This window comes from Dicentrarchus labrax, unplaced genomic scaffold (assembly GCF_905237075.1).
Source record: "Dicentrarchus labrax unplaced genomic scaffold, dlabrax2021, whole genome shotgun sequence".
In the NCBI taxonomy this organism is placed as follows: Eukaryota; Metazoa; Chordata; class Actinopteri; family Moronidae; genus Dicentrarchus; species Dicentrarchus labrax.
The window spans coordinates 2596894-2616075 of NW_026136703.1; the positions used below are offsets into that span (position 1 = coordinate 2596894).

The 19182-nt window shown below is 38.0% G+C and overlaps 1 protein-coding gene across 4 annotated transcripts in view; it reads right to left on the bottom strand.

Moving 5' to 3' along the window:
• LOC127354050 (disheveled-associated activator of morphogenesis 1) overlaps nt 1–10100 on the bottom strand; it is a 29040-nt gene extending 18940 nt beyond the window's left edge. The window contains exons 1-4 of one of the 4 annotated variants that reach the window (XM_051383661.1): nt 9956–10100; nt 9480–9594; nt 502–719; nt 314–403 (exon numbers count right to left, since the gene is read on the bottom strand). In XM_051383661.1, the coding sequence (XP_051239621.1) occupies nt 314–403; nt 502–687 (276 nt within the window). In that variant the 5' untranslated portion in view covers nt 688–719; nt 9480–9594; nt 9956–10100. Of the gene's footprint in view, nt 1–313; nt 404–501; nt 720–9479; nt 9598–9812 lie in introns of all 4 variants that reach the window. The other 3 variants (XM_051383652.1, XM_051383633.1, XM_051383644.1) reach the window with 3 other exon arrangements.
• Nucleotides 10101–19182: the final 9082 nt, after the last annotated feature.

A 19182-nucleotide genomic window follows, 5' to 3' on the forward strand; every position in this document is an offset into this window, starting at 1 on the left:
CTGTTCTCATTGGCTGCGCTTCGTTTCAACTCGTCCATAGGAGAAAATGACAGCTTACCTGGTCACACAAGTTTTTGTATTCCAGATAAAATAGTACACTAAAATATGTTTCAGTAACAGAATCTTGATCCATATTTGATCAGCACTGCCTAGTTTGACAGTTTGATCTGAGTTTGGTGCGTTGAGCTGGACGGACTCACTGAGAATGACCTGCATACTATCGGACTTAGGACTGTATGTCGCTTTGTTGAGTATATTGAATTCTTAAGTGCTAGCAACAAGTAAATTGGCTGCTGTAGTTGTAGTTTCTTACCATTTTCTTGCTACAGTAGATCTGCCATTTTTTCTCTGCTGGCAAGGCAAACATGGCAGCTCTGTGCTCCTCTGAGAGGTCCAGTTCATCCTAGGATACAAGAGAGAAAGGATGGAGAGGAAGAATGAGGAAGGAATTCTGCGTGTTTGCAGGCACAATAGGATGATTGACTCTGGTCTTGTACTCACCACCAGCTCAGTGAAAATAGAGTCCAGCTCTTTAGGGGGGGGCATGGGCAGGGTGGGCTCCAGTACAGCCATAGTGGTAGTGTTATCATGGCAGTAGGTGATCTCTGGTGGTTCACTACTTTTGAAGCAGCAGGAAAATAGAGAGGACAGGCCACCCCCCTGGGGCTGCTTCATCCGGGACGCCATGGTTACAACGGGGACCTCACCAGAACTATTGACTAAAGAGGAAGACAAAAAATAAAATGTAAAATGTGTTGTCATTTTGGCAATTGCTATGGTCTGACATCTGACAAGCAAATGCTAAATTTGCTTAGCTGCTCAGACAGACAGTTTGTAAGGTGCCAAAGTTTGTTCTTTCACTTAGAAAATGTTAAAATGTAATAGACAGATTGCCAGAAAATCTGGTGATGGGAATTAAACAAGGTTTAAAACACTTCTGCATTAAGCTTTAATTCAATTTAAATTCAGTTTTATTTATATAGCACCAAATCATAACTGAAGTTATGTCAGGACACTTTTCATACAGAACAGGACAAACTGTACTCCTTATAATATTATTTACAGATTGGACTCAATTAGTCCTGGTCTTGGACTTGGTCTTGATTACAAAACTGCCAGTCACGCACTCCCATGTTAGATACTTCCAATACATGAAATGATCATAAATATTTATTGGCTTGCATGCCCACAAACATTGTCTCTAACATCGTACAGGCTGTACAAACACATCTCCTATCCATCAACAGCCACATGATCAAACACACACACACACACACACACACACACACACACACACACACACACACACACACACACACACACACATTTACATTTGGGTGTGATTAACAAGCTACAACTGGAACAGTTCTGTCTTGTTCACCTAGCTGAGTCATGAGGTGTGGCTCATTGCACTTCCATCACAGTCCTGTGTGTATGTATAATTTATGTAAGGATTTGATTTATGATAGAAACAGCACTTTGGTATGTCGCTGCACAAAAATAGTTCCACTGATGGGAATAACAGGTACGCACTCACTTCCTTAATAATAATTTCCCCCTGAGATTATTAAAGTATTTCTGATTCTGATTCTTATATGAAGTCAGTCACAAACATGTTTTTTCTACACATTTATTTCTTTAGTAATGTGCTAACACATATTATAGTGCTTTATGATTTTTGTAGTACATTTTGGTTATTTGTGTCTCTTTTTGGTGATACTCTACACTTTTATATTATATTATAGTACTTATGTTGCAGTTTTCGGGGCACATTCATTGGTCTAATTTAGGGGTGTAAGAACATATGTAAAAAAAAAAATATTGTATCACAATGTTTTGTTCTGAGACATACAGTATCTGTATTCTCAAAAACTAAACACTAAAGATGTTTTGTTTAAACCTACAAGCACTAGATAGCAGTGTTGTAAACTTTTCTTTATTCAGATTTTATACATATGGCCCTGTGTTCTTTATACTATGACAGTTTTCCTAAAATTTGATATTAATGCAATATATCGGCCTGTTACAGTTACCCCTGTATCGTGATGCATATTGTATCGCCAGATTCTTGCCAATACACTACTCTAATTTATGGTTCTTTGTAGGATAACATTTAAAGCTTCAGTGTGTAGGATTTAGTTGCTTCTAGCAGTGTAGTTGCAGATCGCAACTCCCTCGCTTCACCCTCCCCTGCCAAGCATGAAAAAGAAACCACAGTGGCTGCAAAACGTGAAAAGTGCGAATGTCCCTATCTAGAGCCAGTGTTTGGTTTGTCCCTTCTGGGCTACTGTAGAGACATGAGGGTTCAACGTGGTGGACTTAATTAACTAATTAACTGTAATAAGCCCAGCCGGTTTATTTTTTTTCCATTCAGCCCGCCTCATTCACAAAGTCATACACCAAAAACAGGCTGATTTTGTACACTTTACTGTATGTGGAGGTTCACTTTGAAAGCCTCTGACTAAGAAGCTGTAGTTATATGTTCTATTCTGTGAATACATTTGGATTTGCAGCTTGATTTCAAAAGCAAACTGATATGTAAGGAGATAATGGTGATTACTAAGAACTTGATTGTCCCTATTTCAGGTGGACAGGTACACTGTTCATCATTGTCGTCCAGTATAAGTCAATCATCCTTTCAGATGTTTACGGATACTGATATCTGATGTATGATCCTCTATATCAAACTTAACTTAACTTTCAAAAGTCTCTTTTTAGTTAGCCATTGTTGCTGCTGGCAGTCTGACATTTTGACATTAAATAATTTATAAAGGTGTGTTTGAGGATAGACTTTTATACTTTGTTTATACACGGTGTTAGTTTTGTGAGTGTAGACAACTTATACCAGTAGCATTCTATATTTTTAAATATTATTAGCAGTGAGGCAAAAACAATAATGGGTGGGTATGTATTTGCACACTCATACTGTATTTTTTGCTGTGCTTTTGATACACAATATTTCTCCACAAAGCAATTCACAAACATAATGGAGAAGCTGCTATCAGCTGCAAGAATTAAACATAAATCACAGATGGTTGTGGGAAAGCTCCATAAGAACCTCAGAAAACCAAAAACAATGGTTTAAAAATCTGGAAAACCATTTTACTTTTACTTAGTGAGGTTCTAATATCACAGGTCGGTTTACATACAGTAGCGCACCTACTGATTCCTTTCCTCGAGTCAGGACTTTAACACCAATGACTCGTGACTTCACTTGAGCCCTTCTGACGTGAAAATACTTGATAAAGGTCAAAGATTAAAAAGTTATTCAAAAGTGGGACACTAACCAATTCATTTCCCTTTATTTCATGAATGAACTGATGCTACTTAATCACCAGAGCCGCTTTGTTTGAACCAGTCCGACAGCATCCAATCAAGTTGCAGGAGAGGACCATGAAGAATTAACGTTACGTTACTGAGCGGCAGTTAGAAGAAATTATACCAAAGATAATTTTATTTGCATAGACGCGGTATGAAACTGCATATTGCTGTTGAACATTAAAGTAAGCAGGTAAACCTATTCAAGCAGACTCCCCATATAAAAGTATTGACCTGGAAAAGAGTATAATATGACCTCTTTAATATATATCAGTGAATGTGGCGCATTATAACTTGTTTAGGACATAAAACTCAAGGTTTAGGACTTGGGACCTGAGTGCAAAGACCTGAGACTTGCAAAACAATGACATGGTCTTTTCTCTGCTAGGGGTCACCAAAGCTTCATGGGGGCCACAAGGCCTTCTTGATTTTAAGGGGTGTAAGAAAACATAAAACATATCCACAGTAGGCCTATATCTAAAGAAAATGTAAATTGTCTAATAGAACAATGGCCAAGCACTAGAGACCAGAAAACACTGAATTTGTCAAAAGTAAGTCTGTATGATTGTTAGGAAATACATAATAAAGACAGAGAATTGTAAACAGAAAATATCTGTTAATAATCTGTTCAGAATTAATCCAAATCACTGGTTTTACACAAATTTCCTGCAGTTACTGAGTTCACTGTTTGGGTTCATTGTACAGTTTTGAATATAATATGAAATATCCATAGAATCTGTCAGTCAGGGGTCATCAGTTTACTAAATGATAGAAAAGCGGTCTCTTAATGAAAAGGGTTGGGACCAACTGCTGTAGAGTATAAAGTTAGAATGTAGTACTGATTTAGGACACACCTAAAGATATTTAAATGAAGATAACTTGTTACACAATAGCTAGCAGCTAACTCTTTAACATCATGCTGACTTTATTAAGTTGCCAATTTAATCCCACCGATTATTGGATTTGTACAGAATTTTCCGATCACAAGGGATCACTGTGAAGCTTCATTTTAACTCCTGACCTGAGAGCAAATAACAAAACGCACACGTTTTGCACAGTTTACAGGCAGAAACTTAAATGTTCAGTTAAGAACACAGACCTAATGCACAAACTTTAAACAAACTTACGAAACTGAAATAACAATACAATTCTGTTCTGTTCACCAACCAGCTAAAAATGCATAATAACGTACTATTGTGAACGTGCAGCTAGTCAGTAATCCTCCAGACAATCAGCACTCATTCTCTAGCTGGAGTCTTGATATATGTGATGGTCAGACACACACGGCCATCTGCTTTCTGCCCTTGACACTGATGATAATCTGGTTTATAGAGGGAATGCTGATTGATAATTGGCTCCTCTGTCATTGAGTAAACATTGGCTCCAGTGCCAGCAGTGGAGAACAGGTTAGTGCTGAGGCCAGACTGGGCTGACAGGCGGTTCAGGAGCGACAGGGTGGTTATGTGAAGCATACTGACTTCACAAGTGAAGACACACCCTCAGTGAGAAAGGTGTACTGATCAAGGACAGTCAGTGATGTAACCAGTGATGCTTAACCAGAGTCAGATCTGGGGTCTGTAATGCTTTGAAATTAAAATTAAAGTGTTGAAGGCTGGACTGAGTATGCTGTTTACCAAACAATGTTATTGTGATAAATGTCGTTATCTGGATATCACCAGTTAATTATCTCATTATTATAAGAAAAGCTTTGTTATCGCGAAATAACGAATCAACCCATAATTAAGATACATTTATGAGAGATCAGCACTGCCATGCCAGCATGCATTCATGGCGTATTTCAGATGTAGCATTGGTTCAATAGCATGAACACCGCACAGAGGAACATGCATTGCTTGAGATAACAGCCTTAAAAAATAAGTGCAAGTACGGCCGTTCTCGGCTTCCGTAGCTTTGAGGTCTTATTTGAAGCAGAAGAAACCAGTTGATTAATTTGCGGCTGATCAGGATTTTTTGTAAATGGTAAATGGTACTTAATGGCCTTCCACCACTGGCTATTACTCCAATAGAATGTTTTCCCATTGGCTGTTAATAGAAAAAGATAAGGTTGATCCTCTGGGGACCATAACAAGTGTTTGACAGATTGACTCACTGACTGGCTGACATTGCCATGAATACACAAAGAGTAAATTATTAAAGTCCTGGAACTCTTACAACTTATGTCCATGCATGTTTTGTTGACTGCGTACACTGTCAGTGCCCTTGCCTCAGTCATATAAATGCTTTTCACATGCATGTCAATGGTTGCTGCAGGACTCTAATAATGATCAGCACTGTGTGTGTGTGTGTGTGTACATGTTGTGTAATATATTGATGACAGAGTTATAATAAGATGAAGCCGGCAGCTCAGAGGTCGCAGGGTTTAATCAATACTTTATCGATCGCTATAGGGAAAGTGTGTTTTCTCCAGCCCCCCCTCCACACAGGAGTCAAAGGTCAATGTCAGCGACATAACAGCAGTCCCTGGAGCTGGAGGGGTTTCACTGTCTCACTCAAGGACAATTCAGTCAGTAAATGTTTGCTGGAGGTTGTTTTTTCCCAACATGAGTGTGTGTTGTTGATGAGGCTGCTGACCTCGTGTCCTCATCAAGCAAACAAACCGATGACTGTTTTGTCTCCTGGTGAGCCATTTTTAAAGCTGCAGTAGGTAACTTTTATAAAAAATAAACTTTTGTCATATTTGCTGAAATTTTCATAATAACCTATAGAACATGAGACAGAAAATATCTGAAAAAATCAGGTTCCCCTGGCTCTTCCTAGTGCTCCTATGGTATTTGCAAGAATCCACCGAAAACAGCCAATCAGAGCCGAGAAAGATATAAAAACATTTTGGGTTGCAGGGTTAAAGATAGTTGATTGTTGAGTCTCTTTGATGCCCTAGGAATGAAACTCAACAATCAACCAGCTTTCTCAGACTAAATGTTTTTTCTATTTTTTTATAAATGTCACCAACTGCAGCTTTAATGGTTTCATGGAGGTTATTTGAAGAACACTAACACAGTCAAGAATCACCCCCAGTTTGGAGAAGCAGACTGGGGTTAAGCTACGGATGCTAGGCAGCATCCTGCTGTGGATGGGGGCTGCAGAAAAATGTATTTAACCACCCTTTCCAACACGGAACTGAAGCCGTTATATCACTCTCTTTAGAGCCACCAGACTCCTTTGATAAAAACAGTAATATTACCTTGCAAATGTTAATATTACCTTGAAGCAGTGAAAATATGTAGCGTACACTCCAGATTGAATGAAAAAGGACTCTTTACCCCTTTAAGATTAGTCATGTTGTACCCATATTTAACAATGTATGCCAAACAAAAATTCTAATTTCTGTTTCAGACTTTGAACTGAAATTGTTGTTTTTATGTTGTTCAATTCATGCAAAGCTTGAATCTAAAGGGGTTTCAGGCTTGTACCTTTGCCTTTTTATCACAGAACCAGATATTTTCTAACACAGCTGTTCGTCTTGATGATTCAGCTGGGGGAGTTTTGTCCCAATTCAAGCTCCAATTGTCAATCAGCTAACATTGTCTATGGAGAAAACAAATGGGACTTTTATCTCAGGAAGCAGGAGTGCCTAACATAGCTCTGTCTACTGCAGCAACTCTATAGAACAGCTGCATATGACCAATTTTTTTAGCACCAGTGGGGGACCTTCAGGGCCTTATACGCCTTCAGAGAAGGCCTAAAAAAAAATAATAATAAAAATAAATTTAATAATAATAACACTAATAATAAAGTGTAAAAATAAAAAATAATATTTTTTTACTAAAGTTAAGCTTACTGCCAAGTTCATGTCCTGAAAACATGTTATCCAATCAGAATCGTCTGTCTCTATTAAGGCCCGGTTAGCTGGCTCATTAATTGGTTAGGACTTCACGAATCCCGGGGAAGGCCAAGCTTTGTGTTTTGGTGTGGAGAGTGACGGGCAAATTGACCAATCACGGTTTGATTTCAAGTGGGAGGGAAAAAAACAAAAGATCGTAGGCCTTCATGAAGTCCGAACATCGGAATTTCTGCAGAGTGGTGAGAGCGGTTGAGAGACAGAGTTAAATGGCGGAAGACGAGAATGATGTTGTGGCTAGCTTGATAGCATTGCCTTTTTCAAGGCGGCCTTTCACAGAAAAACTTCAAATAATAAAAAACTGACCAACTCCAGAACTGGAATTAAAAGAAAAGGTTAAGAAAGTGGAAAGGCATTTCAAGACCAAAAATGATCAGCGATATCCATGAATGACAGGCTGTAAGAAAACAGGCTGTACTGCTGGAGTTGTTTACTTTTTACAAGTGATAAGTCATCTACCTGGGTCAGCGGCGGATTTGTCAGCCTTACAAATCTGACAAAGTCAGCCCACCGACATCAAGATTCTGCGGCACACCTGCAAGCGACGGTCAGTTTGAAAACGTATCGAAGAGTGTGGTTGGATTTTTGTTTTCAGAGGGTTTTTATTCCCCCCATGCTCACTTGTCTGTCCCTTTCCCTGTGGAGAATCAAGGAGGTATAGTAGAACCTATAAATAAAAGTTGTGACTTCAATTTATTTGACATGGGTATTCATTGTGTCATACGTTAATTGCGCATGGAGAGGCATTTGCACTTCATTGCAACTTTAAAAAATAGTCTTTGTATTACCAGCTTTGTGTAACTTTTGGCGTATTGTGCTTTTGAATTGTATTGTAGATTGACGATGCTCATGAATTTATTTGTCAATGTGTGAATGATTTGTAATGCGCCGTGATTTCATAGCACTGTCCATGGTGATGAAATGAGCCTCGGTGTCTGTGTCAGCAGACACAGGGTGACATTCCGGGTGACCTAATTTTATATTTCCAGATTTTGGCTTTAGAGTATGTTTATTTTCATTCACATCTCAGCATTCCAATAAAAATATCTGTTAACCTCATCTCTTGCGCAATATTAGGAACATCAGGAAATAATCTGCTCAAAATTCATTTTACACAAACTTCGTGCAGTTATTGTGTTCACTGTTTTGGTTCATTGTAGAGTTTATAATATTATATATCCATATACATATGTAATTTAGTCTGGGGTTGTCAGTTACTCAATGATAGAAAAGGGGCCCCTGAAGAAAAAGGTTGGGATCACTGCTCTATATGATTTTGAAAAATGTTATAACATAATTACTTTATAGGTTCAGCAGAATATCAATGTTCAAACTTCAGTTTTGTTCAGTACTGAATCCTGTTCTTTGTTCCCCACTGTCTTGTTTTCTTCTAAACTACCTACACGTTGCATGTTGGCTCACTGGAAAGGCTCTGCTACATGGAATGGAACCTTCAAATCCCCTCCAGTCAAAAATCGGGGTTTTTTGTTTTCTTGTCCCTACAGTGTGCTGTTTGAATGCTGTCTGTGCAGAGTTTGACTCTAGAAGGATATTCTCACATCCATCTGCTGAAAGTTTCTCTGAGCTCATTGAAAATCTGATTTTAAGGGGCGGGGCCTACCAGCAGGATTTGTGACATCACAAAAAGTTTGGAAGTCAGTCCTGGTCCAGTATGCAACTTGTACAGTGTGATGTAGAATTAAGCAATTCTGTTGATCCAACTTAATTTAATAGGGTTGATTTAACAAATTTTACAGTTGTTAAATTACACTAATAAATTAACTTGGTCCAACCCAAGTAGATTAAGTTGGCCCAACAGAATTACTTAATCCTGAAGGAAAGCCATTTAATCACATGTAAATACTTTACATGATTTAATTAGGCTAAGTAAATTCAAAGAATAATTTTTGAGTGTAACTACATAAAAAAGTGTACCAATAACATCATATCCATTACTTAATTAAGTAAAGTGTAACTACTTAAACAACTTTTTAATGTGGAAATGTTTGTTTTGTTTTGCAGAAAAAGTATATCAGACACACATTATTGTTCTAAGCAGCAATGTCTTAATACATGTTTGGAGGCAATCTTTAAATATCACTACGAACTTATTTATTATATTCATACAATACCACAAATGTGTATTGTAAAGTGTTATCAAAATGGAGCAAAAATGTTGAAAATGGCTTTTGTAAAGGAGTGGGTTGTGCTGGGGTAATCCTGCCTACGGGCCTGATAAAGCCTATGAATCTATGTCATCATCCTCTGCATAACGTGTGTGGATCATCACAGGTTTTCTTACCTTTGTGGTACACGTCTACGTGACGTAATGAGATGCCATGATTGGCTCCAGCAGTCAGGTGTCAGATGAACATCATTCACTGTGCTGTGTCACACAGCTGCTTATCACTGGATTTCTTCTTTTTACATGATTTATATAATCCAAAGAAAAGGAGCGAGAGAATGCAAAACAAGGGAATTAAAGTAAAGTGATGCTGAAATGAAGTACAGATTTAAACACAGAAATAAAAACATCTAAAACTCAAATCAGCCTGTGGCACTTTCAGTAGGGCTGGAATTGAATTCAAAATGTTCAAACAAAGTCACAATCCTCAAAAAGTTTCCAATTACAAACCGGGTAAATTTAAAATCCACAAGAGAAAGAGAAGTCCCCAAGAGCCAATTCAGACAGGGATTTCCTCAAAGTTTGGCAAAAACTTTCAGGTGCAACAAGAAAAATACAAATCCTCTGTTTTCATTTGCTCTGTCTGTCCACACCTCGCTCGCTCTTCTGCCTTTGTATTCTTCTTTTCCCTTTTTTCCATTCTGATGTCTTCATGAGCGTTAACCTGTGTCTCTCTTGTCTGTCAGGAGAAACTGACAGATCAGCCTGGCCGAGAGTGTACAGTATGCAGAGAGCTCAAAACACACACTACTGCATTCCTGGTGGAGGCAGTCATGCACCGACCTCACCCACTGCATTGTGTGTGTGTGTGTGTGTGTGTGTGTGTGTGTGTGTGTGTGTGTGTGTGAGTGAGAGAGAGAGAGAGAGAGAGAGAGAGAGAGAGAGAGAGAGAGAGAGAGGGGAGTAAGAGAGATAATATCTGTACAGCATCTCATAATGTCTGATAATGAGGAGATTTTCAGCTGTAGATGAGCAGATTACAAATGTTTCCTGCTGCCTTCAGAACCAGTTTTACTAACTTTTACTGCCCTCAATAGCACTGTTGCTCCTGCGACCAGCTCCCACTCTTTGTAATCAACATACTGAAAGGGATCCCAGCAGCCAGGACAGTGAGTGTCAATGAGGAAATAGTTGCAGTAAATTATGAACTTTTCAAAAGGGATTTTAAATTGAGGAAACTTCTATATCCAAATATCCAAATATCCAAAAACACAGTACATACAGGTTTACCATCTCCCTCATATACCTATTATCAGGTGATGGAGGTTCAATAGGTCCCAAGATGTCAATTCATCTCCTCTTCCATAGCAATAGATATTTTTCACAGCAGACATTTTGACATGAAATAGAAGGGTAAACACAGGCATTATACTCAAACAAACAATTGGGGAATGTGTTTGATAAGCAAACTAGAATTATGGTAATAATAAATGAATCTGTTGTGTTCACGTTCATTAAATGATTGGTTCATGTTTGTTGGACAAACCAACGTAGACATTGATTTTCAACATTTTTGCTCCATTTTGATAAAACTTACAGTGTCATTTTATGGTATGAATCAGGCACCAATGAAATCAGTTCTTTGTGGTACTCACGAACCTGTCCAGACATGTATAAAGACATATAGTCTGCTTGGGGAAAAAAGTATAATTTCCACATTAAGAAGTCATCCACTCCTTCTACCTCATTAAAACTTCCAGAATCTGTGAATATGCAAATGTTGTTCATTTCTAAAGTTTGCCTGCTGGAAACAAGATGTCTCCTACGTGTGTTTAATGAGCAAATTAGATTTATGTTAGTGATAAATTAATCCATTGTGTTGAACAAATCATTTCAGGTTACACTTTATGTAGTTACACTCAAAAATTATTCTTTGAATTTACTTAGCCTAATTAAATCATGTAAAGTATTTCCATGTGATTAAACAGCTTTCTTTCAGGATTAAGCTATTCTGTTGGGCCATCTACTTGGGTTGGATCAAGTTAATTTACTAGTGTTATTTAATAACTGTAAAGCTAGTCAAATCAACCCCATTAAATTTAGTTGGACCAACAGAATTGCTTAGTTATTTAAATTATTGAATTAAGTTCATTCTTTCCAATTGTACCAATGACACTAATTAAAGATCCCCTCCAGACATGTATTAAGACATATATACAAACAGTCTGCTTGGAACAATAATGTGTGTCTGATATGTTTTTTCCACAAAGAAAGTATAATTTCCACATTCCTTAAAAGGTCACTCACTCTTTCTACATCATTAAAAATTCCAGAATATGCAAATGTTAATTCCAACAGTTTTCCTGCAGTTTTTCCTACTTCAAAGTCCATTCTCAGTGGATGTGCACCGGTGGATTACGTTTCTACATCACACTGTACAAGTTGCATACTGGACCAGGACTGACTTCCAAATTATTTGTGATGTCACAAATCCTGCTATAAAAAAAGTCTATTGAGTAAACTCAGCTCGTATATTCAGTTACATTTTGTTTTTGAAATTTAAGAATATAGGGTAAAATACTATCAGGTTAAAGTTGCATTCAAATATACATATCAAATAGTCAGGAAATATGGCATTTATTGTTGTATAAATGTCCCATGGAATCAGGCTCAATAATTGATCCTATTTCTCCTAATTATTAAATTACACACTGTTTCACATAATTGATGTGGTGACTCTCATTGTATTAAAAGGACTGTCAATCAATTTGGGAATCATTGTGGGTTCCAACCAGGGATTTAACATGTCAGAGTACAGACTGTAGCCAAACCAGACTGCTAAACTGAGTTCAGACCATTATAACCATTCCTAATTCTAGCTTTCTGAGAAATTGAGTCAAGTAAAAATATCTCTCTGAAGCTTGTTAATTCCTATAAAATGTAATATGTCACACTGCAGAGACACTTACACAATGAACATAATACAGACATACACAGAGATGTACAGCTGTGTATTCTGAGGGCAAAGGTAGCAGCAGTTATTGACAGTGTGGGTGCAGAGTAAATAAAGAGGGAGATTAGACTTCTAGAATTAAAAGTAATATGTGGGTTTTTTTAATACAATCTACAATCAGTCAATCAGCTTTTATTAATAAAGCATCTTTCACACAAATAAAATGCGATTTAAAGAGCTTTACAAGTGACTGACAAAGGAGGTTGTTAAAAAAGGATTTAGAGAGCAACAACAAGGATAAGTGGAAAAGGACAGATGCAAAGTGATGCAGGAAGGAAGAAAAAAGAAAAGGAAAGAATGGAATGAAGGGAGAAGGAAAGACTGGAAAGAGGAAAGAAAGATGAAAGGAAGGAGGAAAGGGCAAAGAAAGAGAAAACAAGGAAGGAAGGAAAAGAAGGGGAGAGAGAAGGAGAGATCAGAAGGGATGAACAAAGGAAGAAAGAAAGAAAAGGAGAGAGAGCAATGTACAGCTATATAACAACAAAAGGAAAATATAAAAGATAAGTGGAAAAGGAAAGAAACAAAGTGATGAAGGGAGGAGGAAGAAAAAGAGAAGGAAAGAATGAAAGGAAGGGAAAAGAAAAGAAAGAATGAAGGAAAAGGAGAAAGGAAGGAAGAAAGGGCAAAGAGAAGAGAAATAAATGAATGATCTGAGTAGGAAAGAAGGAAGGAGGAAAGAAAGATAGACAGAAGGAAGAGTTAAGAAACTAAAATATATAATATTAGAACACATACAAGTCTGACTGAGAGGAGTTTTTAGTTTACTTTAAAAACTGTATTCATCCTATCTGATTAGGGATGGGAATTGATAAGAATTTAACGATTCCCATTCCATTATCGATATTGCTTATCGATCCGATTCCTCATTGATTCTCTTATCGATTCTCATTGGGTGAGGGAATAAGTACAAATTTGTTTGTATTAACTCGCTTTAATATCTGATCAGAAGACACAGCACAGAGTATACACAAATTATGTGTAGCAACCTCAGAACAAACCTAACAGTAGGTGAGCTACTTCTCAAAGTAAAGTCCAGGGACCCATAGCCTAGGGCAGTGTTTCTCAACCAGTATGTCATGGCACGCTAGTGTGTGCCTCGAAAGATTATCAAGAGTGCCTTAGGATTAGGAAATTCTTAATTTTCACATGAATTGGTCCAGACAAAAAGAAGTTTGTCTTTTTAAGCCCAACTGCCATTATGTGCCATAAAAACTAAAAACGCAGACTGAAATAGGGTGGCCATTTCCTTCACATCAAACAGGAGGACACTTTGCATACATGGGGAACACGCAAGCAGATATTTGTTTGGTATGATCCGGTTTTAAATTTGAATGTTTTTCCACCAGATTACATAAAGGTGCATACACATACCACATAGCTAATAATAAATATACAAGATACAGCTCATGACAACGTGGCCTTCCAATTCAGATTACATAGGTCTAATAAACATACAGAAACTATTCTTAATGTTTTTATCTGGATAGATAAAGGCTAACGTTATGTTCTCTGTCGCTGAGAGTTTGATTGACAGCCTGGTGGTAGCAACTGCAGTGAGTGCGTGGCGAATCAACACATAGCTCATTTGAATATTAAAATGAGTCATGTGTTGATAGGTCAGGACAGGAAAATGTAACCAATGAAATGACTTATTTATATACAGATGGCGTCCCGTTAGCTCCGCTGCGGCTTCACTCACTTGTGTCTCTAAGTAGTAACGTTAGTGTATCAAACACGCGACAGTCCTGCAAATGAATTGATGCTGTGTCCAAATGTTTCTGCATATTGGAGGTAGTTCCCCCTTTGACGCAATGGAAACTTTACAAGTGTTGCAAGTGACCGTATTTGCCAAATATCAACTTTAGAGGGTTCTTCCTGTTCGCTGTGTTCTGCCAAAACAACGCAGGTTATAACGTCAAACGCATTTGCAAGAGCGGAACCGTTAATTCAATTTTCAATTTAATTTTATTTGTATAGCGCCAATTCATAACAGAAGTTATCTCAGGACACTTTTCAAATAGAGCAGGTCTAGACCGAACTCTTTAAAACATTAATTACAGAGACCCAACAGTACCACCATGAGCAAGACCTTGGAGACAAGGGCAAGGAAAAACTGCCTGTTAAAAGGCAGAAACCTAGGACAGATCCTCCGGCTCTAGGTGGGTGGTCGTCTGTCTCGACCAGTTGGGGTGAGAGAGAGAGAGAGAGAAAGAGAGAGAGAGAGACAGACAGGTGCACAGAAACAACAGTAGCAACAACTACACTAATAGTAGTGACTGATGATGGTGAACATGACAACAGCAACGATGGGGGACAATGAGCAGTGACAACAGCAACAACAGTAACCATAGCTATAATAATACTTCCCGATAGTCTAGGCCTATAGCAGCATAACTAAGGGATGGTTCAGGACTCACCTGATCCAGCCCTAACTATAAGCTTTATCAAAGAGGAATGTCTTAAGCCTACTCTTGAATGTGGTGAGGGTGTCTGCCTCCCGAACCACAACTGGAAGCTGGTTCCACAGGAGAGGAGCTTGGTAACTGAAGGCTCTGGCTCCTGTTCTACTTTTAGAGACTATAGGAACCACAAGTAGATAAGCGGAATCGTTAAGCAGGCACGCTAACAGTTCCAAGGAATCGATTCACTGGGCACCGGTTCTGAAGAAGAACCGGTTCTCGATTCCCATCCCTATATCTGATATTATTTCATATACCAGAGCAGGGCTAACACAAACAGTGTGTCCCTGTCAAACACTCAGCAGTCCTGTTGTGTAGGTGTGTGTAGGTGTGTGTGTGTGTGTGTGTGCGGACGGTTTGAAGCAGACTGTTAATGTGACAGCTTCACAGATAATGGCTTTAAGCTGACATTACCCATCAGGCTGCTGGTAGAGACGAAAGAACAACACCCTTCACTGCTCTGCAACAGTGTGTCAGCCAAGTGTGTGCTGGAATGTCACCTGGCTAACACACACACTCAACTAGCAACTTCAACACACACTTCCACAATCTCTGTCAATCAAACACACACACACACACACACACACACACACACACACACACACACACACACAGCAAAGTTTTTGTTCTTGATTTTATGAATTCTAATTTTTTGTTTTATTTATGATTTCTTGTTATTAAACTTTTTATTTATTTAAAGAAAAATAAGTTATACATGTTGCTCTTAAGTTTGTATACATGCCATTAATCAAGATAATTCATAATTTGTCTCTGCCAGTAAAGCAAACTGAATTGAGTTTAAATTGAGTAAGAAAGAGAGTGGGAGTGAACAAAGGTATTCTGATGGTGTTTATGATGATGTAATAGAGCTAATGCAGTTATTACAAAGGACCACACAGATATTCTCACTAAATGTGCATCAACTGCAGCTGCATTATGAGCAGCACTCAAACATCAGGTTTCAGAATTACTCTCAAACAGCAAACATTACACAGTACTAGTCTAATACACTGCTAGCTCCCCCTGGAGGCCACAATCTTCAGTACAACACACAGTACAAAAGCGTGAGGGCCAATGCACAACAACCAGCTTATATTACCCTGACTGAACAGCAGAACAAATCAATGGATTGAGTTGCTCTTTAAATTAAAATGTTCTGTATGCATGTAGCACACGTCGACTGTGTAGCTGTAATGCACTGATAGTAACGTTTGTATTAGACTCACTGTTACAGTTAGTGCTTGAATAAAAACAAAATCTGCATTTGCTGAGCATGTGGTTTTTATTTAGGCTGCACAATTAATGACAATATCATCAGTGAAATTATCAGGGCGGATAAATTATCGGCTGATGATGTGAAATGTATGTTAATGTATTTAAGGATAATGTTATTACAGGCGATAAATTATCAGTCCATAATATTTTTTGGTTTTTTTTAATACTTATGCAAAGTGATTGATTGCTGTTCTATAAAAGCCAAATTAGGTTTTAAGTGAACTAGAAGAAAAAATAAATGAGGATCCGAACTGCTTGTGTTGTTGTAAACAATGAGGATGTTAGTTAGATTTAATTAGAACAGAGCTATGAAACATTAAATCATCCATCTTTGCTCACTACATCTCAACCTTTCTTACCATCAGGTGTGTAAAAACTACAGGTTGTTAACTTATTTTTAAAATACAAGAGTGTGAAAGTTTCCCTCTGTCGATAAAAACAGCTCACTCTAAAGTAACAAAAACACAATGATTCTTATATTCAGCTGATTATACACTAATGAAAACATACCTATGAATATTATATTCCATTTCTGACAATAGATCCTCCTCAATGTTACACACTGGACCTTTAAAATGTATTAAAAAGGAATTTTTTTGAAGTAAGTAATCAATTAGTGAAGTGTCATGGTAAAATGTGTATAGAAGCAGTTGTGCAGTGCTGGAATGTAGCTAAGTGCACTTACTTAAGCACTGCACCTCAGTACAATTTCTAGGTACTTTTACTTTACTTGAGAATTTAATTTCCTTTTTATACTACTTTTTACTCTTATTCTACTACAAGGAAAATATTGTTCTTTTTACTCCACTACATCTAACTGCAGTAACTTGTGATTTTACATCCTGGCACCTGTGGCTCCGAGACAGAGTGGGTCATCCAGTAATCTTAAGATCAGCAGTCCGATTCCCAGTTCCCTCCAGACTGCATGTTGAAGTGTCCTTGAGCAAGATACCAAACCCCAAATTACCCCCGAAGGCTGTGCCATTGGTCTGTTTCTTTGTTACTTTCTGATGAGCAGTTGGCACCTTGTATTGCAGCAGGGGCGTGTCCAGAAAGGATTGGGCTGGGGTAATACTTGCCACCCCGGAAATCCGATTGGCCACCCCATTATCCTTACCTCTTCTACTCCCACTGTCTTTCAGAGGCTGTAGTGGGCTCAGTTTTAAAGCTAGAGTGAAGATGCTGGTATCATATGACACTAGATGACCTAACGCATCCATTGGTATACATACATATATTTGCTCGATGTCTAGCTTGACCATGAAAAAACTGTCATGGCCATTTTCAACAGGACCCCTTGACCTCTGACCTCAAGATATCTGAATGAAAATGCATTCTATGGGTACCCATGAGTCTCCGCTTTGCAGATATGCCCACTTTATGCTAACACCATGCAGTTCTTTGCATGTGGTATAGTGTACGTGAATATTTCTGCATAGTGCGGCCCCTAAACAGTATTGGAACTACATAAAATGAGGAATGACTGGAAAGCTGAGATATTTGCACTTGCATACTTGCCACACCTGCATAAGTCAGTGCCCCACTTGTGCCCCCCAGTCAAAAAAGTCTGGACCCTTGCATGGCAGCCTCTGCCATCAGTGTGTGAATGTGTGTGAACGGGTGAATGTGACATGTAGTGTAAAGTTCATTTACCATACTAAACATATAAGCTAGTAAAATATGATGCATTGTTATATATTAAACTACCCAATGCTTATAATTGGATGATCCTTCAATAACATGCTGAATACACAGTAAAAATAATAATCCAAAAGAATAGTTCAGTACACTCACAGGGCCATTTTCCTGCATTAGGAGTATTGATACATTTGATACTTAAAGTATGTTTTGCTAATGTTATACCTTGTATTCCTTCTTTTACTTACATAAAGAGCTCTTCTGCCACTGCATTTCAGTTTGAATGGACTCTCTAAAGTCACCTATTTTTATTCCCAACATGTTCATTGACAGAAATGCACTACAATAACAAGAGAGACTCAGGGAGTTTTATTTTCAGAAACGTGTCCTGGAGGCAGAAAGGAACACGAACTATGGAGATTAAATAACGGTAGGCAGGAGTTAGAATGTGCTCCATTTTGAATTTGCAGGTAATTTTTTAAGTGATCATGTGTCAAAATGGTAAGGTTTTCAGTCTCAACTCTGATATATGAGAGGATGAAACATGCACATCACCCCAAATGTTGCCTCCATCTGTTAGGCTGGCTTTTTTAAATACTAATAAAACTGCAAAGGTGCTGTCCTTTGGCGTCCTCTCTCAGATCTCCTATCCTGGTTGTGTTTGTCTTTAAATAGCCCTGTAGGGAGTGCGTCTTCAAAGACAGATGACCTTTAGGGTTCAGTACAGGATGTGAACAGCATTCATGACACAGGACAGCAGCTGCCCTGCTAGACAGGAACTTATTGTTCCTTTCTTAGGTACCATTTAAAAGTGCAGATCACTTATTACATTTGCTTGAAATGGTTATTATTATTTTGAATTTGAAGCCCAATCTGGTGTAGATAGGGCTGACATCACAGACATAGAACCCACTCAATCAAATGTATTCATATAAACAGCATGCTGTTTCATGGACTGAAAACACAAGGGCTCTTTTATTTTGATATCATTTACTAGTTTCCTGGAAAGAACTACTGTAAACCTTCTAATAATAGCCCGGGGGTTTATTTGCTTAAATCACTGAACTCCCCCTGCCTTTATTGGGGACAGGCCTCTATTTGGGATTTAATTCCTTTAGCACAAAACTAAACTAAACTAAACTAAACTGAACTAACTGCTGCTTCTCTCGAGTTATGTTCAGCAAATTTAACAGCTAACATGATGATTATGATGCTTCAGAGTTTTTTTTTCCGTCTCTCATTTACCATGTTACCAGTAAGTCAGAATGAATTAACGTTATACTTTGGTGTTGATAGTTTTCGTAAAATATAGTGAAAGATTGAATTGTGGAGAATCTATAACTGATCTATGTGCATTATGTACATATTGACAGAAGTTTAAACATTTATATTTGTGTAAGAGATTGAAATGACTTAAAACTCGCTCAAGCGGGCGACCTTGCAGGTTTTAAAAGGTTTTATACATTGAGATAATTTCTATAAAATCCAGACCAGG